The sequence below is a fragment of the Opisthorchis viverrini genome (assembly GCF_000715545.1).
Source record: "Opisthorchis viverrini unplaced genomic scaffold opera_v5_20, whole genome shotgun sequence".
NCBI lineage: Eukaryota > Metazoa > Platyhelminthes > Trematoda > Opisthorchiida > Opisthorchiidae > Opisthorchis > Opisthorchis viverrini.
Window position 1 is genome coordinate 2088687 of NW_008751676.1, and position 25106 is coordinate 2113792.

Here is a 25106-nt window from a genome sequence, read left to right on the forward strand (position 1 = left end):
ATCCTTAGCTTGTTACTACAGTCTTCGTTTTCCTGAGTATGAGTGCTATTTTGAGGGAAGGGTGTTGGAATGAAAATGATTAGTTCTTTAACAATCGTTACTTCAATGATGATAATAGTATTTGGCATTTTAACCTTTAACAGCCCTATTTACTTATCAAACTACGGCTTGGTATTGTCGGTTTGGGCGAGTTAAGCCCAATAGACAGTTGTTTTTTATGCTATCCAGTTTGTTGTCGGCAGGACGTGCTTATAAACGTGATTACGCTACCGACGGCTACCGGCACTGTTCAGGATTTTCTTTGTATTGCGTGTGGAAGGAAAGTTCCCACTGACTACTCTACTGAGCATCAAATAGGCACTTGAAAAGAAGGGAAGACCCGCATTTTAAATGCATATCCTACCCGACAAATTCAAATATATGACTGAAAAACAACAGTGAAATTTCCTGATTACTTTCAAATCTACCCGATTTGGAATGAGCGTTAAAAGGATTCTCTGTTTCGTTTGTCTTGTCGTTCTACAACAGATTTCGGCAATGTTTTGGAGGGATGCAAAACTTTTTGTGGATGAGCACAACCGATATCGTAAAATGTTGGTAGATGGCGAGTTGACAAATCAGCCAACAGCCAGATATATGCGCATACTGGTGAGTCAGTCTCAAACACGGTCATAAGAAGGATACCTGGCCAACACACTCTGATGTACACTCTGATGATGTACTTAATCGTTTAGCAAGAGGTGAATCATTTTTCGCAGGGTAACTGGTTCAGTTTATAGTACTATTTGGTAGAAACGATAGTCATAAACAAAACATTTGTTGATGTGAAATTAGTATTTCTGGATGAAGGTGAAAAATACTCCGCAATGGAGCGAACTTACAAAGAAAAGGACTAGTGTATTATACTCACAATGTTTCGCGCACTAACTGTCCGTAAATTACACCTAATATTCATGATCAGCGAAGATTAAATCATACTTGAGGGCGTCAAGGAATCTCCAAGAAAAAAGAGTTGTTGCACTTTACAATAATTTAACGATATCTGAATCGGTTTGTCCTGATTTTCCCCCCCATCCTGCGCGTTCAGGGCACATGGAATGTGCATAATGAGACAAAGTCACTTCGTGGGTCTCGTAAAACATTTACTCTCAAAGCATCTACTTGTTAAGAACATTCATACGCTTGAACTTTGAAATGGTAGGGTTTGCATTGCCTACAATCACCTTGCAAGAGACAGGGGATTAAAAAGGGAGTTAAAAGGAGAATCACATCTCTGAATAGGTTTGATGGAGACAGTCTAGCAAACGAGTGAGTTTTCATGTAGCCCTACAGTATATCTGGTTTTCGTCACTGACATTGATGAGAGACTACTGTTTTTCCGGAAAATATGGTCTGGATTTCTGTCATGGACGTCAGGACTGTTAACCAAAAGAGCTGCCGAAAAGATAGTCACGTGCCCCGTACACACCCCATGAGTCCCTGGGCATCAGCGATCGAATGGTAATGCTTTTAGCTAAAATCGACCACTTGAACTTTCGCGTGACAGTTTGATGAAACCCTGCCAAAGCATGTGCTTATGGGAAAAGTGATCACTGAGGAGAGTTAATATTGGAAAATTAAGTGATTATTCTTTGGTTTGCAACAGTTGGAACAGTTCAGTCATAAAAGAGGAATAGAGATTAGAATTGCATGAATATAGTCTGATGAATGTGGAATCTGCAAATAAGTAATGCAAGAATTGTTTCATAATAACGCCTTCGTCATTTTAACCGACAGGACATCCTTCGGGTACTTACACCGTCCAGGACAAAAACAGTAAACATTTTCCGGTTATTTCGGGAAGAATCCACACAGGCATCTGTCTAGTGGTAAAATAAAATGAGCATCGTAAACTGTCAGATGGTGAAATCCGTACTTGGACAGTATTTTTAGCACTTTAACCGGCAATCCTTAAAATATCTCGGTGTGCTCACTCATATAAATCAACCACGTAACAGGTCAAAACTATTAATAAAAATCAAACCAACACTCCTTACTGAACAGTCTTCACAAATGCTGGGGTCTGCATGTTGTGCTTAAATTATTTTTACGCATTTAAAGGGTTGTGGTTGCCTGAAACCAATCAACTCGACTTTTTTTTGCATATCTCTTAGAGCATCGTCCACCTAGGTACTGCTCACACCGGAGACAGAAAAAATTTGCCAGCTTCTGGGACTAATGGACATAGACCAACAAACACTGAAATAATTTTGGGGATGAGTTTTTGAGACTTATTCATCTTCGTGTAGGAGGCAACCGAAAACCAGTCATCAGCCTGTCATGCCAGGTAAAGCGAATTTTCAGATTATAAGGTATGGTGCGTACCAAAATGACTTGGGAGACGTTTTCAACAACGGTTAATTTGTGCTATTCTATTGTGACACGGAAGTAATTATCCGTTAAAAGTCATTTCATTGCGAAGCTAGGTACCAAAACTGTAAGGGAGAATTTAGCCACTGGTATTATCAAATCTAACAGCCTTGAGGAAACGCTACGAAATGAGCTCGGATAGATGAAATTCCGGGCTAGTCCTAGTTGAACTAGTTCAGCGGGTATGTTTTCAAGCCACTGAACTGCACTGGGTCTCCAAGTCAAGCTGTTGGATTAAATGGCTCGACAAACTTTCCGGCCGGTCCATGATACTGATTACGTTGGCAGACATGGCAAGGGAATCTGATATGAGAGACACCCAGAGATCATGCATATGTAATGGAGCATGCCAAGTTACATTAGCCTCCTACAGATTAGGTACTGCGGTATTCTGAAATAAAAGAATATCATTGTGCCCCTCTTTCGCAAACAACCAGCTCATAGCTTGTTAAGAAAGGGACCGGTAACCGAATACAGACAAGGATAACGTAAATCGGACGAGACTTGTCTAAACAGTAGTGACAGGTGTAATACACTACCCATAAGGTTGTTGAGTACACTTCGACAGCCCACTACCTGTTTCGCCCTTCTTGGGACTAATCAGGTAGGCGCGGTCCCCAAGTTTCCGTCAACTTTATGTTCCACCTGAACCCAAATTGAACAGATTTGCAATAGAGTTCATTTTTCGGAAAGTATTGATAAATATTGTCTACTTGAGCTGGGATTCACATAGGACACGAAGACGTTGAACTTCATATTGGAGGCATCTTTTTGCAAAATGTCTATTTTATTTCCTTATCTAAAAAGTTAGATTGGTATATATCTACGGCAAAGATGTTATCAAACTTTAGCATATCTTTCCGCATTAACTACCCCGTTGCATTTCTCCATAACACAAGACGGTCTTGGTGTCATCGTTGTGCCCAAGTAATTTGAAGTGACCATACTTGTGAGGTGAGGACTAGCTTGAAGTCATCCTAAACATTGTAACCATGACCTCTGCAATCTACCTCATCCGCATCACCTCATTTCCTTTTTCCTGTTTTAGCTTTAGAACACGTTAGCCCATTTTTCTACTTGTTACTCCAGGTGACCTAAGAAGAAACATCGTTTTGCTTTCACTATGTTTACCTGACTTGCACCATCTCTGTCTTTACCAAGTGAAGACTTTGATTTCAGTATTCCCATACCGTTAATTCAAAAGAACAGAAATTTTCGGATATCTTGAGGGTCGACTTATTTTCTGTACATCTGCTGTGAATGACAGGCGTAGCTGTTTCACTGTATTAGAGGGATTAGTTACAGTGTGGGTCATTCGGCGACGGGAACGCTGCCATATTTTTTTCCAATATAAACAATTAGCCGCAAGTTACAGTTGCCACATAATACTGAAGACGAATTCTCTCTTTCCTAAAAGTGTGGGAAACAATCTAAAGATTTGTTGTTGGGCAATTTTACACCATTCACACGAAAGTTTCGTCAGGCTGAGTGACCAGGGTGATCGAGTTTTAAGACAGATGGGGAACCAATCTACGTGATCTACTCCTAGCAGCAGGGCAGATCAGCGTTAGGCGTCGGCATAGTGATTTTGCTGTAACTATGCAGATGAGTAATTATTATGTCAAACGGGTAAGGGAGAACCCTACATGAATTCGCATCAGTTCAAGGATCTGGGGCTTCTAGTTCAATTCATTTAAAGATACACTTCGAGTGACGAGATACACTGATTCGCAAATTAAAGTGATGTTACTCATTCAAATCCCGGCAGAATCACTTGTTTCTCACAGTCTTTACTTGGAAGATGTTTACAACTTCTTCTCCTTGTGTGAGTAAGAGCCGTGAGAACTGGATTATACGACAACCGGGGATTACATGGATTCTAGTTGGGTCGGTAGTTCAATTTTGAATCTACACCACCTTTATTACTTATTCCTCCGGAATGACAAACGGAGTATATCAAGTTTAAATTCAGATTAAATAAAGCTACATGTTATACATACACTAGCTCCATACTTCTCTTCTACCCACAGTGAGATGCCCGAGAATTTCTACCGTTAACAATGGGAGAAATCTTGTTCTTCACTCTGAAAGTTTCGCATTTTCTAGACTTAATTTGTCTAGAGTGCCTAGCGCGCGTCTTGGCACCATTCAGTCTTTAACAAGGCCTGATAATCATTTGCATTTTTCGGTTGTTTGGTTATTAGGCTCTTGTGCTCACCAGTGTTGAAGTGCAGTACCCTGAACATTGTCTTTACGCATAACTTATTGTAGTTGTTGAAAGCAGTCTTTAGAACCTTTAACTGGGGATCGTTATCATCAGGATGGTGGGATCACAGAATACCTGAAACCTACTGAGACCCTCAAACTCCACTAAATGCCTATCAGACAGCCATTAATCGAGGTCAAACAGTTCCTCCTAAATATACAGAACAAGGCCGTTGTACATTTTGCATTCACTCGCTTGGTCGCAATAAAGCTGTTGTGTTCCTTGTCGGCGAATCTCTTCGCGGCGCTGGGCACTGAAGGGGAACAGCAACCAGTGCCAAGAGCAAAGCTTTTCGTCCCTGAAACCTCACTATAATGTTGGCCGCGTTCAACACTATGTGAATAACCTCAGATTTTCTAGAAAAGAATTCCCGTTATACAGACATTTATTGTTGAGTCTCGGTACTGGAGCTAATACCCTTTGTACTCATACTCAAATTCAGTGCGTATCTGCATTCCTGAAGTTCGCTTTTGACCTCCTTCGGGACTGCAATTCGATTTACCTCTTCTGTGCACGTTGCTCTGACTAGACCTTAAAATGCTCAGACTACCGGTGTAGGTCGCCTTCAAATGTGTAAGAGAAGGACTGGGAAAAGCATCTGCATGTGTTGATTTTTGACAAACGGCATTTTTTATTTTTGCGTCACGCTGTTTATCACGCAGTCTGAGAAGCGTAAAGTGTCCGAATGAGACTGTGTCTCCAGATTAAGCTGTATACGTAGATTCATTGCGGCGAAATTGTCATTCAAAGAATACCGACATCTATTCAAAGTCCTCTTTTCTACGTCCTCCGTACAAATATCAGACATACTCGAGTGCTCCTGCCGCTAGCATTGCTGCTGGTATTAAACGACAGAGTCACTTCCTTCATTGCGTCATGATTTTTTCCACATAGAACGGGTAGCACTTTGATCATGTACTGTGGGCGGTTACCTCTGGCACAGCATTTCTCGTTGTAAGCTGTTGGTACCTAGCTAAATGAAACTGCGAAGCATCTTCAAAATCATTTCGATCAAGGATGCATAACCGTTCTTGCGGACGAATAACAACTGATATCTCAAATACCATATGCAGATAAACAGCAACAACCCAATAGATTTTCGCTGTGAATTTTTGCCTTAGCGTGTGAAGTATTCAGAACCCAATAAAACAGAGATAACAGATGACTATATTTAGAGGAGAAAAGCTAGCGGGATAGAAATTGGTTACTTGAATATTCTTTGATAGTGCCACCCCTGCCCAGCTAGTTGTCGTAGGTAATAAGCATTACAATTTATTGTCCAAGACATACAGGTGTATTCACTCTACTATCATGAGCAGTGTCTCCTTTGATTTATGTGACTAAAACATCTGTGGGTGTCATGTGGACGTGAGAATTGTTCGGCAAGAAAAAGGAATTGCTTTTCATTGAAAAAAGGACAGTGTCGTTCGTACATGTCACTGCTGGCGTGCAGTCGGTTCACGGCTTCTTTTTCATCGTATATACTCTCACCTAGACCAGCTTACCAATTATTCTGTGGAACGAATGAGGTAGTCCATGAGGAATGGAAACATACTTTACATTCGGTGTAGAAAGCCCAGTGCAACGTTTCATTTGATGTAAGCTGTTCCGTTGGTCTCTTTTTAGAAATGCTTCAGTCCGAAAGTCTCAATGTACACTGGGTACTCATCTCGGCAGTGACCCATGCATTTGTTCTTCGAATGTTTCCATCTACTCCAAAACAAACAGTAGTATAGTTGGGTTAAATCTATCGATCGCAACCACAATCAGTTAAGTCCGTTCGAACTGATCTCAGTGAAGGTTTTCAGACCGTAAGGTTGTCGGAAACTCGGGGACTGCGTTTACTTAATCAGTCTCAAGCAGATCGTCACTGCCGAAGAGGTTTCAACAACCTTGTGCAAAGTGTGGCCAAAGTTGATAGTGTATGCCCGGTACAGTGTACATTGATATAAAGACCGTGTAGAAACCTTATGGCTGGGGAATGACGAGTAATTTTGAACGTACAAGCTTTTGAAGTAGTCACTGTTCATAAATGAGCCATAAACTGATGGACTCTCCCCACTACCAGGTTCCAGAAAGTAGCCGGACAAAATCCCATCAGTGGTGCCAAACGCATCTGTGTGGTCTAAGAAAATCAACTGAACGACTTTGTTGTTATATTCATTTGATAAAGGGTTAGATTGTACCAAGCAAGCAACAACGTGTAGCGTCAAAGGCGATCATTGCTGGGCAAACTTATGAGTCTGTGGTCCTAAGATCCACCTAATATCACTTTCTCGAACCTTTTCAAAAGGAATTAGTTGATACTTCGATCAAACTCTCATATACATGAGAAGAACATCGTAACCGAGTGATTCAGATGGGTCCCAGGTGAGTCTTTTGTCAGAAACAAATTGATTTGCAAGTGAGTGTATAGTTCAAAACTCGCATACAACTTTGTCACTCTTACCAAGACAGTGGTTGAACCAAGCATCCACAGGCTCATTGAAAATGCTAATCAAGACTATAGACGGGTGATCAGCAACACTTGCTTTTCCAGATATTTCTTCAATAAGTTGCTTATGCTTTTGTCAGAACAAATTGATTTGCAAGTGAGTGTATAGTTCAAAACTCGCATACAACTTTGTCACTCTTACCAAGACAGTGGTTGAACCAAGCATCCACAGGCTCATTGAAAATGCTAATCAAGACTATAGACGGGTGATCAGCAACACTTGCTTTTCCAGATATTTCTTCAATAAGTTGCTTATGAACAGTGTATACCGTAATTATATGTCTCATTAGGCTCTTAGAAACCAGAGAATGTGATAGACTGTTCATCTGGGCCAATGAGTTCGTACAGGATTCCACTGGAATCGCTGTCAAGCAAATAATGCTCAGGACAGCTGCCTCAGTGCACTCTACACCTCCTGACGTTGCTTGTTACTAAGAAGCTTTTGGAAGTGGTTTTCCTCAAATAGGTTTTGATGTGTTTTGTTTGGTACGTGACATCCACTGGACGTCTCCCCTGATAGGCCTTTTCTTGTTACATGTGAAAAATTCTTGAGGAGTGCGGAAAATCTGTCAGTTATTGTATGAGGGGTCTCTACAAAACACAAATTCAAACAGAAATTACGAAAAGCAACCAGATGTTCTGAACTACACAAAAGGAGTGTTAGCATAGAAAAAATCGGAAACCAGTTAACAGGAAGTATACATATCAGTTGGCCGGTTTCTTGTGAGCAGTTCCTTTGTCAATCGAACCTTGAGGATTTCTCAATATAATGACTGTAGTCTGTGTTTCGATTCATCTCTGGAAGAGAATTCAAACGCTGAGACCAAATGAGCAGACGAGATACCTCCGTATATTTTGAAAGTACTTGTATCACTGAGAAACAGCCGGCGAAGTTGTTCATTCAGCCCTGTTAGGAGTCCGAAGAGAGTGAGAGAAAACATGAGCAGGTGAACGTCTTTTGCGAGGATACATAAAGCCGGTATAAGGAAATTATTCAGCACGGGAAGAATCTGAAAGTGATATTACCTCAGAAATATTACTCGGATAATATATATACTTTCAGAAAAAGGAGGATGTACCTGCCCACTAAATGAGGTTTTCTACTCAAAACCAGGGAGTCAATGTTTTTGGGGGAGTGTCACACAGAACCAGTTAGACTCGTTAGGCGGTATGCTACCATTTCTATAAAGATTTTTCTAGGGTTTCCAGAACAGACTATAGCCATCAGGCTGAGGGTCGTCGTCAGCATGCGTTTAACTTTTTACCGGTTCAACAACACTGACTTTCCTCCACGATTAATCTGTTCAGGGTTCCGATCGACGGACTGGCATCACTAAAACGTGTTGACTGCACTAACATCCCGCTCGAGTGCGACGAGGTAGTCGGCGCAATGTTTCCTTCCACTTCGGAAATGCTTCCAAATGTCTTAGATGTTATAAGGTTCGGACCAAAGGCGGTTAGGGTAGCAAAAGTGTTTCAGGATTTTAACGAATGTTGGCTGAGTGTCTGTAGCGAGATTAGTGTTCCAGTTCAAAAGGAATAGGGAATGACTTGCTGTCATTGTTTGGAAGGAAGTCATACCGTTTGAAGTTTGGTCACTCATGCCATGGTTATTCACCCTTAAGTCCGGTTTCCGAGGCAATAACAACGTGAGCATTCAGATCCATAACGCAAGGCAAAATTAGGTCAGGCGGAGTTGGCAAAAGAGCACTATCGCTGAGCAGCACAAATGAATGCCTTGTGTTGTATCTCTTCACCTTCCCTGACGCTACTGGGTTATAGTCAGAAGACAAGAAGACGACCTGAAGTAACTGTGTATTATCACAATTACAAACTTCTATATATATGATTCACTTGTGACCGTATTTGATGGTCGATCCACTGTCAACCAACCAGTGTGTATGCTACACGCCCACACCGGTTCTCGGGGGGTTGTTCCTTTGTCTTGGTTGATCATAGATGACCACCTGTGCGCTTGTGTACGGGGTGCCCTGGCCATGGAGTGGGCGTGAACTTTCTGTGCCCCTTTTTGACCTTTCTCCGGCACATGATGAAATCGGACGTGATTCAGACGTTAAGGCGTAATCGCACGGCCCTGTTTGACATGATTGTTCCGCTGAGCAGTAGGCTAATGCGCAGCCATATTACCTTGGTGATGAACTACTCCACGAGTGGAGGTTCGTGAAGGTATCAATGCGGTGACCGGAACGCACAGTAATACACCTCGGCACAAAAAGCATTATTCAAGTAAATAAAAGGTTTGCACTAGGACGGAGCTATCTGACTTAAATCTCTAAGAACGTCACTTACGCTGGAAGCATAGTGCAGACATTTCACTGTTGTTAAGTAACTTCATCAGTGTGCATCCAATAAGCCTCCACAGGAAGATTTTACCATGCAACGTTTCGGGTTGAAGACTGAACACTTTACTATTCAGGTGGGGTTAGCTGGTCATTTTTTGGTCAATTTTCCCTTACCCTCCAGCAACGTTCTTCCTCGCGCCACAAAGTTCACTCCATATTGCCTGGTAAAAAACATCTGGTTAAAAATTTACACATTATCAACGAGTTATTAGTCAAGGTTCTTTTTTGTGTGCGGAACCTACAATAGTTCCGGTAAAAACACCCCAAGGTGTCTTCATTCTAAGTTCCTCCCGAATGGCTAGTAGCTAATATGTCCCAGAGGCAGAAAGTTTGAATTAATCAAAGCAAAACGGGTGACTAGCGAATTTTTGCCGCGCATATTTTCCACATCAGTAGATTCCAGTGAGGGATTACTTGATTTCATAAGGAGAAGAGTGAATATAATTATGTGCAGTAAACGAGAAGCTGTGAATAACGTAAAAAAAATCAACAGGACATGCAAAGAATGGTTTTTGAGATAATGCAGGTGACAGATGAAGACTCAAGAGGTAGGCCTACGTGGTGTCCGGGGAAGGAGGAATTGAGTAGTAGCAGGCTGATATTCCTCCATAAGTTATGGGATTCGGATTGTTTCCATTAGACTAGTTTAGGGTGTTCTGTTTGATTGCTTGTAAACAACCGAAAAACTTATTTAAATGCTTCGAATTCTCGTGCACAATAGGAAGTGACCCCTAAATGCCTACGGAAAGCCCAAAACGAGAAAGATTCCTTTCCGGTCAAAACTCTTCGTAGATGTCGTTACCTGCCAATACATATTCATAAAATAGCTACACTTGTGTGGACAATATTCTAAAAGTCTTACAAGGCACACACATTGATCCAGATATGACCTGCTCACAAAACGTATTCCGTAGTTCTGTTGGCAGTTCCAACCAATGAGTTCAAACGCTTAACACTTGCAAGCTGCAGCGTTTTTGGGAAACCTTATCCACAATTAAAGATGCATAAACTTATTTAAAAAGGTTCAAAATAACCAGAAACTTTAACTAGTTCTAGCTGTTAGGAATCTCGTCATTATTTTAACCTTTATCACTTGGGCGCTGCTACTTTTGCAGTTGGGATTTTCGACCCAAACGTTTATTAATTATTTCAGACAATCTGCCTGATAGTATCGAGTCTGATTGCTGTATCTAAAAATAATTGATCAATAATTGTGATATAGCTTCACTTAGATGAGGTTTATTGCTGTATCTGTTGTTTCAGTCTTGGGATAGACTGTTGTCCAGAAATGCCCAGAGACTGGCGTCAGAATGCAGAGTGGGACATGACAGTGGCAGTGAACGAGCTACCCCAACTTTTCCGTTGGTTGGACAAAACTGGGCCGGAACGGATAACTATACAGAGTGAGCAAATACACAGAAGGTATTTTATATTTGTATTTTGAATGACAGAAAATACGTTTGCATTTTCGCTGACTTTGAAAATGAACCATGATTCTATCACGTTTACTCCTGTAAAGTTGAGTGAAGCTTACAATCTTATGGTTTGTTGGGTGCACTCGAGCTGAAGAAGAAAAAATCGGACATCGCTTTTCGGTTGCGACTGTGTTGGTTCAAATTTCTACAAGCAGGTTAGAGGAGAAATATTACAGTGATTGGTGGGTCATGTGAGAAGGAAAGCCGTGCAGTGCTGTCAAATTCTTAGTATGAAATTTTTTTTAAAAATTGTATGTACTACATTTACACTTTGGAGATGTACCTCAAAAGTCAGTGTGCTCGCCATAAAAGGCTGTTGGTAAACGGTTGATATTTGCGTTACTGTTTCTTCAGTGCGGTTATCTGGCAAATCCAGAAAAATCGATTTTCCTAATAATTTTTGGAATGCAGGATGTTTGCTTTGAAATAACATCAGAAAACATGCTCCGTATTGCATTTACTATATCCGCAATGACAGCTCGTTCACAGTAGTCCTTAAATACGTTGAAGAAGACAGTCACTTAGTATACTACCGAAAAGCTAGCATATCTCCTAAAACCTTGAGAACAGGGCCAGCTATTGTTGGACTTGAGATATTTATCGTCTCTGCTGACTTTCAGGCGATGAAGGGCATGTGTTCAGTAATTGTGAAGCCATTTGCCAATTCGTGTCCAATCTCTGCAGGCCATAGAGATTATTTGTGATATCTGTAATACCAATTAAAAACAAATAAAAAACCGACAAACGGTACTGTCTGAATCAAAGCGAAGTTAACAACGGATAAATCAAGAAAAATTTCTGTTGTATACGTTTTGATCTTGCCTGAATCTGTGTTTGCACCGAACAGTAAAAGTCTAGACGGAATGTAGGCATAATCTATTATCCTAGTATAACAAACGGACTTGTTTTACTCGGTTAGTACCCGCGTAATTTTTGTCTTGCGCCTACGAAGCTTACCATACTTGTCGGATTAAATTAATGAAGTTTCTAGAGTCTGGTTTTGTGTTCACTAAAGTCAAAGATGGTCATTGACAGTGGCCATCGTAGGCAACGTGCACTCTTTCACAAACTATCTCATGATTGACGGCTTCCGTTAGGTGCATGTTTGTGTGAAACCCAGGCATTACAACCGATTGCATTGCGTACTCAGATTCGAGTGTAAGGTGCTGAACTATCCAACCCGGCAGGCCAGTTTTTGTGCTTGCGGATGAAGAAAACCTAGCGATGGGCTGGTTATACGTCGGAAACTGAGGTACTGATAAACAGCAGATTTGTATATTTGCTGATCAAGGCTATTCGGTAATGTAAATCCTAAGCAGGGCAATGTTGAAGATGGCCCTAAATAACTGAAGCACTCAAATTCTATCGATCCTTTCAGCAGTGAAACTAGTCACGCACTCCGTAACACCCTGATTAAGGGATTCGTGGCCGAATATCTGCGGCTAAATTTCACCTTGTGCCGTAGTTTCTGGCATTCTGTTTGTGCGGAAGATGCATTATTGTTAGCGATGGAGCAAATAACTATTGGGATTGAACGCCAGACTAACTGGTACATCACGAATTTTGCACTCTGGAGTATACGTTGTCTGACGTGATAACAATGCAGGATGGCATCGATTCACAATTCAGTACAAACGTATAACCTACTAACTTGTGCCTATTTAGCTAATACCGTGATTATCCTTTTTGCACAAAATTTGTTTCCATGTAGCCATCACATGAGACGAATTCCTAATTTTCATAATAGGGCTAGGCACTTATTGTATGAAGTTATTCTTTTTCTCTCGAAGCGCGGTGCGTCTTTGGTTTGAAGAGTACAGATTTTACGACTATCGGGAAAATACTTGCGAGTCTGGAAAGTTGTGTGGACACTACACACAGGTGAGCTTGATCCAGAGATATCCTGCTATGGACATCATCACCTGTACGTTATCACATTAATTATGAGCACGTTAGTTGACTGCTACTAAATGTATTTTTGGTTTCAGTGACCCGCTGTGTAGATTTTCTTATTAGAGGATCGGTATTGCTACGTCAAGTCTGCCATCCCCACTGCTGATCGGCAGCCTAGTAGGACAGTTTAGTATTTAACTACTGGCCGCTAGAATGCTGATCATTCCTGACAAGAATAATGTACAGTGCTTCTAGGCCTTTTGGTACACATTAACTTCACTAACCAGCCAAAAGCTTGATGACAAACTTAGCAAAAGCTCGTCAGTGGTTTCACCTGACAAGTTCGGTAGTTGATTTCACTGACTTCTTTACTGTCTTCAATCTTCATGACAAGTCTGTTTCAGTCCTTTTCGTGAATCACATGTATTTTGCATTGTTCTCCTCATCGCGCTATTACACTAGTAGAGACACCCACCTTAGTTCCTATACTCATGAAAAGAGGGTTTCATGGGCATCGTTTATTATTACAACCATCACTGCCCTCAAAGCAAACGCACCGTTGCCACGAAATGGAGGGTTTGTAACTGTGATTAATACGATTGCAATCTTTACATTCCAAGAAAAGCTAAACATATCCTTTGAACCTTTATTATCTTGTGTGTTTGTGGTTAGGCGAGTCTTTAGAGTACGTATTTCCTACGAAGTCCATGGAAGATGCCACTTAGAGTCAGGCCACATGGTTAAGGTTAAAGATTTTGCAGCAGCTTGGTGCTTGACTTTGTTTAGTGGTTTTACTTCCTTAAAGACTACCGAAGTAACGTCAAAAGATGCCTGAGTGTTGTTTAGTTGATATGATTTCAGCTTCTTTCCCCAAGGTCTATAATCGCCTTAAAGGTGTCAAAATTTCGCCAAACAAATATGCGAGCTTCCTCACGTAAAGTTAAATACATACGTTGTTTTGTTTACAGTTAGTGTGGGCCGAAACCAGAAAAATAGGATGCGGAGTTCAAAATTGTCCTGCGTCGACTTTCCCGTATGGCTATTCTGTCGTTTGCAACTATGGACCTGCGTAAGTGAAGAAAAAATGTTCCGGTGAAATAAAAAGTACGCTAACACCCCCTCCCTAAAATGAACGATTCAGGGGACCGTCGACTTCATCTCCAACCGGAAAGTAATTTGATCATGACAAGCGCGAAATTTCAAACAAATTCAGACAAATGCGTGAGAAATATTCGTCTAAATTGATATAACGGTTGTGTGTTTCTGAGTGAGTGGTTCTTTTATATACTATATGCCGGTGAGTTGTTTTAATCTCCCTACACGCAGGGCGAAAGGCACTTCCACCGCCACTCCTAGGTGCACCGACTGATCACAAAATGACAAAGTCGTTTCTGCCACACTGCGGAGCGATATTTTGTCGTGTAATTTCAACAACTTTGTACACCTAAGGACAATAAACCCAAAAGCCAAAGAAAAAGTTCTGAGTTTCAATAGTTTCCGCAAAAAGACCAGCCATCGTGGAACAGAATCGGCCGTCATTTGATTGTATGAAACACCACAGTCGTTCAGGATAATACAAAGTGTCTTTTGTAACCTGTCAGATATATCAAGTGAGAGACTCCGATTCATGATGTTACGGTCCGGACAGTCAAGTTTGAGTTCCCCGCTGTTCTAACATTATATTTGTGGTGGTGCTAAAAATAACCAGACCCATAAAATAAATGCTAGCCTTGAATTAGTTTGAACTCTTCCTGGAGGAACTACGTAACTGTGGTGGAGGAAGCGCAATACAGTTTTGAAAAGAAGTTTATTGCACTTGGCGCATTTTAGAGTAACGTGAAAAACTATGGTTAAAAATCACTGCAAGAACTCTGGAACACTTAGTAGAACCTCGCGTGTTGTCATTTTATGAGGACATACAAAAGACTCAACTCATGGGCATATAACAAAAACTTTTATTGGGATCAGAAGGATTGTGTTTCATGAATAGATGTGAAATTTACGTGGAACCTTTACAGTCAGAACACAGCCTAGTGGAGTAAAGATTTATGATCTGACGTTTCCGGTACCGTAGACAACCTTTTTCAAAGAATTTCCACAATCACCTGCATGTGGACCATGTACAGAATTATTTGGGTCCTGTCTGGTCAGTTGGTAGCCAGACGCGAGCAGCTTGTGTGGGCGGGTGTTTTATCCGAATGCATTTATGCATGATCGCATGTGTAATTTGGTTGCGAGGTGTCTTGGCTTGCTATTGTGTTGGCTGTGATACATAGGTGTTGAGCTTCCTGCTTTACACCTGGCGAGTATGTCCACCAAGATGGGTAATTCCAAGCCAGACAGGGGAGGTGATAGCTCCATGACTACGGTTTACTCAGTCCGGTTATTTGTTGATCTGGAGTGTTTCAGCGCACCAAATTGAGAAAACGTTAGGAAAGTGCAAGCTCAAATAAAAATGGGGAAAATTAAGTTAACTTCAACTTGTAAAATAAGTTGCAACCAAGCGACTTTGCCTTCAATAAATTGCTCGAAGAAGCCTATCTGCTTTCTGCCAAAAAGGAGACTGTTCATGCTGTGTGGCTCCAATCTCGAACTTATCCGGAAACCGTTAAAAATGTAGTAATCCATGCTATAGATCTTGCACAATCGAGATTCCCATCGGACGACTCAGAAGAAGCTTGCTTACGTATCTGCATTATTCACAAAAACGAACGACCAATTCGAAGCAACCCGCTACCCGATGAGCTTAGCGCACTGACTTAACTGGACAAACACGAGTCAGTCAACTTCGCCAAAGCGACCGAGAGAAATGTAGAAGTTGTGAAGCGCAAGGACTATAGAGACGAAGTGCTGGAAGACCAACACTGGGTCCCTACAAGAAGGTTGAACCACAGAAATATCTCCAACCCGTCCTCTAAGGAAGGGTTTGGTTTGAGATCTACCTGCAGTAGGTGATAATGTGAATTATCACATATCAGACGTTTATTAGCCATGAATACTTCTAGTAGTATAGTAGACTGACTCTTTTGTGAGATTACCGTCTAGTTAGGTGCTCGCAAATTAACCTGAGCCCGGTAATGTCCCTTCGAGAGTATGTTCCATTGTTCCATTTGTTGTACTTATTTCGGTAGAAGTCACGTACTGTTTATTGCTGTCAGTCTACAAATTATGTTACTTTACGTTGCATAAATAGTACGAGGTAAAAAAATTGTTAGTTTTAAGCAAGGTTACACTAATCTCATCGTGAGAACGCCAGGGTTTATTTTTTATTCCACTGAGTGATAAAAGTACGGAAGCACTTGTTTATGAACCGCCTTAAAATATGCCTCGCATCATAGACGTTTTATTGAATGCTGACTCTCACTTTATTCTATTTTGCTTAGCGGAAACTTTCTTGGGCAGCGTCCATACGCGACAAATGATGATACAACTGAAAGTGATAAGCAGTTAGATGTTCTCACTCCATACTACTATTAAGTGGATCGAACTTTTTGTGCGCGGTTGATCGCACTAAGAAGATAGTGGAATAACAAATGAAACAGTTTTTCTTTCATCTATCGGGTCTAATTTGGGCACTTTAAGGAACTGCGTTAATATCACAGAATCTGAAAGTTTCACTCTGTAGAAAAGCACGGATCCCTTCGGGAAATTAAAGCCGTAAGTTAATTGGTTGCGCGTTCATCTCAGAACAAAAGGATGATTTTAAGTTAGAAGAATCACCATCAACATTCACGGCAATGTACCAATGTAACGGTGGGTACTACTGATGAGGCATGCGAGTGGTATGCTTTCTCGTAAATCCGCTTTGCGTCTCTGTTACGGAATTTGCGGAGCCGCTTCGTAGCATTTACTTGCATTTGAGTAACAGGCAATGAATATCAAGGAAAGTTCAGGAAGACGCGTTTCAAGGAGAAGATGGATATTCCGATTTTGTAAACAGATGCATATTAGAGTTTTGCTTCCCTGTCCAATAGTCTGTAACTGTTCAGTTGGTGTTTTCTACTGAACGGCTCCGCAGCGAACACCTTTTTTTCACCAGTAGTAAATGTTAGTCCCTGACTTAGTGACCATCAGTACACTGATAACAGCACTGGATCTTTAGCAAGCGTTTCTTCTTTGCGCTTGGTTGTTTCGTTGCGTAACGGAGGAAAACTTAAGAAATTTAGCCGGATATGTCTCTTAGGGGCACTTTCTTGTTGGTCGGTCACAGCTCAATAATAATTCTAATGTGGAGTGACAACCATTCATTACTTGGCACTGGAAATCCTTCAACGTGCTTACCTCAGAGAATCTTCGCACTATCAGCTTGTGTTCCGTATTGTTTGAGAATGTCAGTCTACTGAATATCAAAACAGATATAATCAAAGAATGTCCTTTCTAATACCCAACCGGTTGAACGGTAGCGCTTCGATTTTGAGCACTATCGGCCACCGCAAAACAGAGATAAGCTGCATGCTGTGGAGCAATGATGCATGATGGGAAAGTTATTTATCTCAGGAACAAGCCTTTCTCACTGTTTAATACTGACTAACTGACGAGCTAAATGACAGAAATTGAGGCACAAGTGAGTTCCATAATCCCATTATTAGGTACGTAAATGGGTGTTTCATTTGACTTCACAAAAGCTACAAGTGTTATCGGAGCAATAGTAGCGGATGCACTCCTCATGAACCAACTCGATGTGCAATATTCGCGCTAACACATTCAGGTAACCGGTGCCTCCATAGCTGGACATCCTATACAAGCTCGCAATTAGGCAATGCAGACATTGGAAATGGACCGGATCTTTTGTCCGCTGAAGAAGATACGATTTTCATTTCATTTCACCTATGCTGCGGCTCAGTAGTTTGGCGGATAAAACAACTGGGGAGCATTGCAGTCAGCGTATCTATCCGGCTGACCACCATACTGAAGAATAAAAAGTTACACACGACCTTTCACTTTCTAAATGGAACCGGTCTTTGTTAACTATGCGAAATTAAACTAATATTTGAATGCTTAGCAAACGAATGAGATTCATCGGTCAGTAGTGATCAAACCAACGAACGCACACACAAATAAGGAAGTCGCAAGTGATTTGCACGAAGCCGAGTGTAGTGCCACGCTAAGTCCTTGGCGCTTATATAAATGCGAGAAAACAAGTGTAAGTAACAAGAATAAGGGGGCAAACCTAAACGTGACGGCATAAAATACGTACCGGCATCAGTATAATCGAGGTATCGGTGTTATCCATCGGTTCCCGTAATTTTCGGCGTAATATCACTCCACCCCCAGCATAGCAGCATTTGCGCAAATTAACAGACTATCAAGGTGGTCATTGGTCACCTGGAGATGTTTCATTAACCCCGTTTTCAATAAGTTTACGGAAACAGCGCAATACAGTCGTCGCAGACATGGACGCATGACCCTAAATTACACGTTGTTTGTCGAGGCAAAAGCGACAAGGAAAACTTGCAGAAGAAGCAAGGCTTACCACCCATATGATTATAATTGAGGCAATTTTTGAGTTCACAACAACCCTAGGTTGCAAGTCTTTTACGGATTAGATCAAAGATGCAAATTCCTAAATGTTAAGCACGTAACAGGGCTTGAAGAAGAATGCAATCAAAAACAGTGACTGACAGATCTGAAATAACTCTTAGTTCGGGGCACAGGAACCATATACGGATGAATAAAATTTAGATGTCTGTAAACATACTCCCAAGGCTTGGTTGATTGTGTTTCTAGAAATGGCGATCAGTTACACAAATGAGGGATGAAACGGAGCGTTTTTAACCCATATACGTATCTGCATGAGGTATGCAGGTATATATTCATCTTGCCTAATTTTCCAGTCACATGGTGACCAAAGTATAGCAGTGAGGAAACGTCTTCGGATTTACCTTGCAAGTTGGCCAGTTGATTGCGTCGAGATAAAAATGATCATTACAGCAGAAATCATACAAGATTGCGCGAATGTGGAAATAATTATAACAGGTGCAAGCTACTAGCTTCATCTCACAAGTGAATCGGAATGTCTCGGCACCTCAAAATATTTTGGTCTTCCAATTCTTAGAAAAGCATACATTATAGAGTCAAAAAGAGATTGTTATGCAAATCTTGCGTTTGTACATGCAACCCAGTTCTTGGAAATATTCTCGGCTCTTCTACAGCAAAAGAAATGGAACCATCAGCAAACAGCTTTATTCCAACTCACAAGTGTCAGTTGTATCACATTACTTCAAAGTTTCCCTAATGATAGCTAATAACTGGGCTAATCTTGCCTGCCCTCTACATTCTGGACAAGTGAAACTAAAAGCTGCATCGTGGTAACTTCAGACAGATTTTAGAAGAGTAAAGAAGAAGCGTGTTCACAAATAAAGATCCTTATCTAACACTATTTTTGTTAAAATTCAGAAAACATATTGTCAAATATCACAAAGTATGAATTGCAATTGAGCAAGAACTATTAAATTCCCGGCTTGCGCAAACAGATGTTCCACTCAATGTGGTTCCGATAACTCTTTCCTGAATTATTAGAGGGGGAATTTGCAGTTCAGGTTGTGAATCTGGTGGGTCGCTTACCAATCTCTGCGAACAGTTAGGCCACCAACATATGTACACTCTACACTTTACACTTTACACAAGATTTACCACGCCTTCACCAGAATGGTTACATTTAGTGAATGGTGAGTAGAAAACTCGTATGATTTCTTCATTGAACCAGAGGTTATGGTTTAGCAAATCAAAGGTCACATATGCGCCTTGCCCTTGGATCTCGCATTTTCAAGAATTACCATATTTATTTCCAATGTACCTTCATCTATTTCCAAATCTTCACCCCATCCTAGTGCTTATTAACTATTATGTAGCCATGAAGCCAATTGGATGTCAAATTTATTACTGATACTCCAGTAGCACCTACATATTACACATGATTAACTACACCTGAACAGGTACATAGGTTCACGTCTGAGCTTCGCCTACCATTTCGAAAGAAAATCCAGTAGTAGTAATCGGTGGCCCTGAGGTAAGTTAACCAGTGCATCATAGTGCACTTTAACATGTAGTAAAGTGACCAGAGATAGGTGGAGTATACAAAAAAAGCGATGTGTATATGAATTACACGAACCTCACGACTACTCACAGGTGATAAAGATTCTCCATAGAATTAGACCGAATAAACATTACCAGCTATTAAACGCCATTTGGAATTCTAGGCGAAGTAATAGTCCATCGGACATATCGCCTCAAATTGCTAAATCAGTGTGAAAAAATGATTGTTTGTACTTTTGAGGATTGAAAAAAATTGTACACATAGCACTTTATGTTTGCAAACGTGTATTATATCAAAAAAAGTAATGAACTTGCTTAAGTTTTAAGAGTTGACAGTCTTAATTTTTTTGCAAATCATTCGAACCCATATCTGGTATACATTGCATTCATAATTCTTCCTCAGAGTGTTTTTATATGGGGATTCAAACGAGTTCCGAATGAATCCTTCGTTTATACTGTTTGAATTCAGTTATATTCACCGGAATGTAAAATGCAAGAGTGAGGTAGACATACCAAAGGTGTTCATGTGAAAACTGACAAGCATAAAAGGAAAGGCGAGGACAGAGACCATGCTGGACGACCAGTATGACTGTGTTCACTTTTACGGATATCCCGGTGTATCTTTGGGTACAAATCGAAACAGCGAAGGACCACACCCAAGCAGCATATTCCAGCTCGCTCCACAATATAGGAGCATAGTGAGCATAAATATCTCTGAATAATTTTTGTTAGTGTCCTTAGAAAATCGTTTATCAACTAGAGCATCGGTTTATATATTCTCAACGCCCAAACAAACGCCAGTTTGAAGTGAGACAAGAGGATGTTGAATTATTCAATCATTCCAGTAACGATAAATAAATGTTTTGCCCAATTAGTCATCTATCCTAAAGGAAAAGTTGGTTCAACTTCACCTGCACCAGAACTACTATTTCGTTGAATTCTCATTCACGTTTTTCTTTGAAAAGTTCGCCTTCTGTCGTGTCCATACCAAGATGAGGAGGAACTAGATTCGAGTTCCACTTATATTTAAGCTCGCCAGCCGTGAATTCCAAGGTTTGAACTCCTTGATGTCTGACAAGGAGGCGAGCATGCACTACTAGCTTACCAGCGTAGGTTGCTGCGGGATTTCTAGAATTCATGTGCAAGTCTGCCCAAGAGTGGACATGCTTGCGTCCAGCGTGCGCTGGCGGAGCTTTACTAAGAGTGAAACCCGAGTCCAGTGCTTTCTTACTTGGTGTGAACCCACCAGAAGAATTGCGCAAGATCAGGAGGTAGACTGCTCAAACAAGAGTAATGTTAACGGTACCGCCTGCCGCTTCACGGATGACAAAGTAACACGGCCCGCTTTAAGACGTACATAGAAACGTTTTTTCATTTAGTGGTGATGTAAACGTGCACTACAGTCGATGCAAATAAATTGTTCAAATTCTTTTTTCCTAAACAAAGTGGTACAATGCCAAAAACTGTCAAAACTCTGATTTCTTCAAGAAGGTGCTTTGGATTCGAATTTTTAAGCAAACTGCCTCGAAATTCATTTGACGCAAACTGACCATATTCCACGTTGACATAAGTCCCCAATATTGGCTTCATCAGCTCAACACCTAATATATACACATTTCGAAGAGTTGTCTGTGCGAACCCGGACGGCCCTAAGATTCACTATTTCACCTTTCACATACTACCGGTGTGGGATGTGGTTTTCAGAAAATACGGTCGATTTGTTGAAAACCGAGAACTTGGACTATTCTCAAGGGCAAGGCACCACACATAAACTCGGTGACCTGTAGCCGGGATTTGAAATGGTTACTAAGTCTTCAGATGAATTGTTCCAGTAATAAGCCATCAAAACGCCGACCACTTACAAATCTCAAGTTTATTTGCATTCCACAATTTAAGTGGAAGATTATTACGGGCAGGATGATCTTGTTTTAGAAAAATATTACGAAATCCAATTTTTCGTTTGGTATCTTCAGTACTTGCCCACCTACTCTATTGCACACACTAGTAACGAGAAACTTGGTGTTGCAAAACACAAACATCGCCAGGCTAAAACGGCACAGGATTTAAGAGCAAAAATCTGGACTCCCTCCTGATTGTCGATCAAAGGGTAATCGCCAAGATCTGTACGAGGCTGTGATACTGCACAGTCACCGGTCACAAAATCCCGACAGTATTAGAAAGAACAGGCACTTTGATTATTCTTGGAAGCACTTGAAGCATTATGGGCCGTTTAACGTATCTAATAAAAAACATTAAGCAACCAAGCAAGATCGGAATCCAAGTCTCTGAGGAAATGTGAAAAGGAAAATTCAAATTTCCTTGCTATATATATATATATATATATATATATATATATATATATATATATATATATATATATATATATATATATATATATATATATATATATATATATATATATATATATATATATATATATATATATATATATATATATATATATATATATATATATATATATATATATATATATATATATATATATATATATATATATATATATATATATATATATATATATATATATATATATATATATATATATATATAGAAAGAGAGAGAGAGAAAGGGGAGAGAGCTAGCATGTGCGTTTATATTATGAAGAAGTGCATGAAATAAAGTATTGTACTCTACATCTTGCGCTCCAACCGACACTAGTTGGACACTAGTCTACTAACCCATCTTATCTGTGGCCGGATATTGTCATGCGGTGTTTGAAGCTTACGCGGGAGCAATAATTCTGCTGTGACACGCCATCAAGTTAATTAGGGTTGTGCGTCACGCAACACACCAGCCGGAGGGTCTGTGAACTTTCTTCTGGCGGTTCCTTTCCCCTTGACTTGTGAAGTACACGTTTTAGAGTGTCAGCGATGCGTTTCTTCTAGCCGTTTGACTGTGAATCAAACGGCGGTGAGAAAACATGAGTTATGCCATACTCCCGAAGCCGACCATATGAATTGACTGCTGTTTTCGGATACGATAGTCTCTGGTGTTCCTGAGCGACTGAACTATCGTGGAAGTTCCAGGACCGTGGTTGCAGTTGTGGAAAACTTTCCGACCATTTGTTGTAGGCATCGAATACGACCAAAAAGGGCTGACAACCCATTGGACCTGCATAGTCAATGTGAATTCGAGACCAGGGTTTGGTCGGTTGCTACCATGATCGTAGGTAGGTTTTCACGAGTAACTTGGATGCTCCAACATTACAGGCAGATTTGGAGACTTGTTCAATCTTGTCTTGTCCACCAATTGCGGTGGTCCCTGTGGTTTGCTGCAACAGTGTCTTGGTTGGTACCCTGGTGGACCGTGTCGGCAGTCACTGGGAGAATGCGAACCGCTTCGGATACTACGCGGCGCACCTTCGGATCCAAGAAGATTGTTGCGACTACGATGACTTGTGGTTCTGGCCTAACTGAATCCATGCGTCTGGTTGTTCGACTGGTACTTGATCTCGAAGTCATATCCTAGGAGGTGGTTGGCAGTATGTGCTGGGATTCCCTTCTTCGAGCCAAACATAGTAGGGAGCGGCTTACGATCAGCCAGTGGAGTGAACTGACGGCCGTAGAGTATTTTATCAATAAATTTGGCGGCAAACACGGTCGCAAAGACTCCCTTTTCTACCTGATTGTAGTTGCGCTTGGCTGATGTAAGGGATCTGGCCGCATGTGCAATGCATTTCTGGCTGCTGCCGGCAAATACATGTGAAATGACTGCGGCAGTTTTATAGTTCGAGGCATCCGACGCCACAACGACTTCCAGAGATGGATCATCGTGGGCGAGTAGCCAACTGGAAGTTAGCATGGGTTTGACAGATTTAAAGGCGTGCTGGCACTCTTTGGTCTTTGGTACGTAGCTAGTTGAGTGGGCCTCGAGGGAGTTTCATGGTGGGCAGAAACAAGTTGTAGTGAATAACGAGACGAAGAGAAAACCTGAGGGTCGTTATGTCTGGCATACGCTTGATAGTGTCCATCTCCTCCGGGTCTCGTCGGCGGCCATGTTGGTCAGTGATGAAACCAAGGCATTTATCCACCGCATGAAGAAAGTTCACTTCTCTCGGCGCATTATGGAGCCATATTCTTGAATACGACCAAGCACTACTCAAGGCACTACCACAATTCGTGGGGTTCGACCTATCACAATGAGATCGTCGAAATGGGCAGCATCGCCGGGGGCATCCATCCATGTACCCATGATTGTATCCATGATCTGTTGAAATATGGTGCTGTTTTGACTCCAAACTGCAGTCGTGTATACTGGAACAGACCGCGGTGCGTATTGATAGTTAATAAACCCCAGGATTCTTCCTCGATTTGAGTCATTAATTGCGAAACATATGTCACCGTTCAGTTTCGTGGACGAGTCGAATGGAAGGAGCAGAGAGTATTGATGGGTGTGCAATACAGCAATGAAAAAGTATGCACACGACCGGATGGTCCCGTTAGTCTTCTTCAACAACATGATGGGTGCTAATCATCCTGATAACAGCCTTCTATAGTCGGTTTAGTATATGGTCAACGTTGGGTAGGGCTGCATATGTGTGTTTTGGCCTGAAGACTGTGGAGGAGGTGCAGTCTGGCTGTTGCTTTTGTGCACCGTCCAAGCTTGTCGGTGAATATAGAGGATGAGCGTTGTAAAAGTTCTTTAAGTAGACGCTTTGGAGAGCACCTCCGGTTGCTGCATGTGTGAGGCTGCAAATAGAACTAATCGAATTTTCTAGAAGATTCAGCTCGTCCATTCACTTCAGTCAAATGAGGTCAAGTTTAAGGCATGACGTCAGGTAGCACCTGGCTTGTGCCATGAGCTATTGAAGCTTGTGGAGCAACCAACCCAGCTGATTAATTTCAGTTTCCCACCAGAAGCATAACGTGATCAGTGTTCGGTTTGTTTCACGTGTGGCTTGCCCATTGGTTTCCACAATCCTTTACTCAGCATTTTCATGTCGGAGCCCGCATCAAGCTGCAAATAACCAGGAATGTTGTTGATGCGAACCGTCACGTACATAGTTCGACAGGCAGAATCAACTTTGAATGTCACCGTCATCGCGTTGGACCGCAATTTGTGGGCTTCAAAATGGTGTATGGGTGGCTGTGGCCTCTTTAATAGACATAAATCTTAATTGTGGCCATGATGATTGCAGCTTAAGCATTTAT

General features: G+C 41.2%; 1 protein-coding gene across 1 annotated transcript; it reads left to right on the plus strand.

Annotated features, from left to right (window-relative positions):
• Positions 1-458: 458 nt before the first annotated feature.
• Positions 459-13967, plus strand: T265_12879 (hypothetical protein; the record flags this gene model as incomplete). The annotated part of the gene is made up of 4 exons (XM_009165981.1): positions 459-648; positions 10796-10935; positions 12798-12888; positions 13869-13967. Coding segments are annotated over 4 exons (501 nt in total), but the record flags the coding sequence as incomplete, so codon positions are not given.
• Between the last annotated feature and the right edge of the window lie 11139 nt (positions 13968-25106).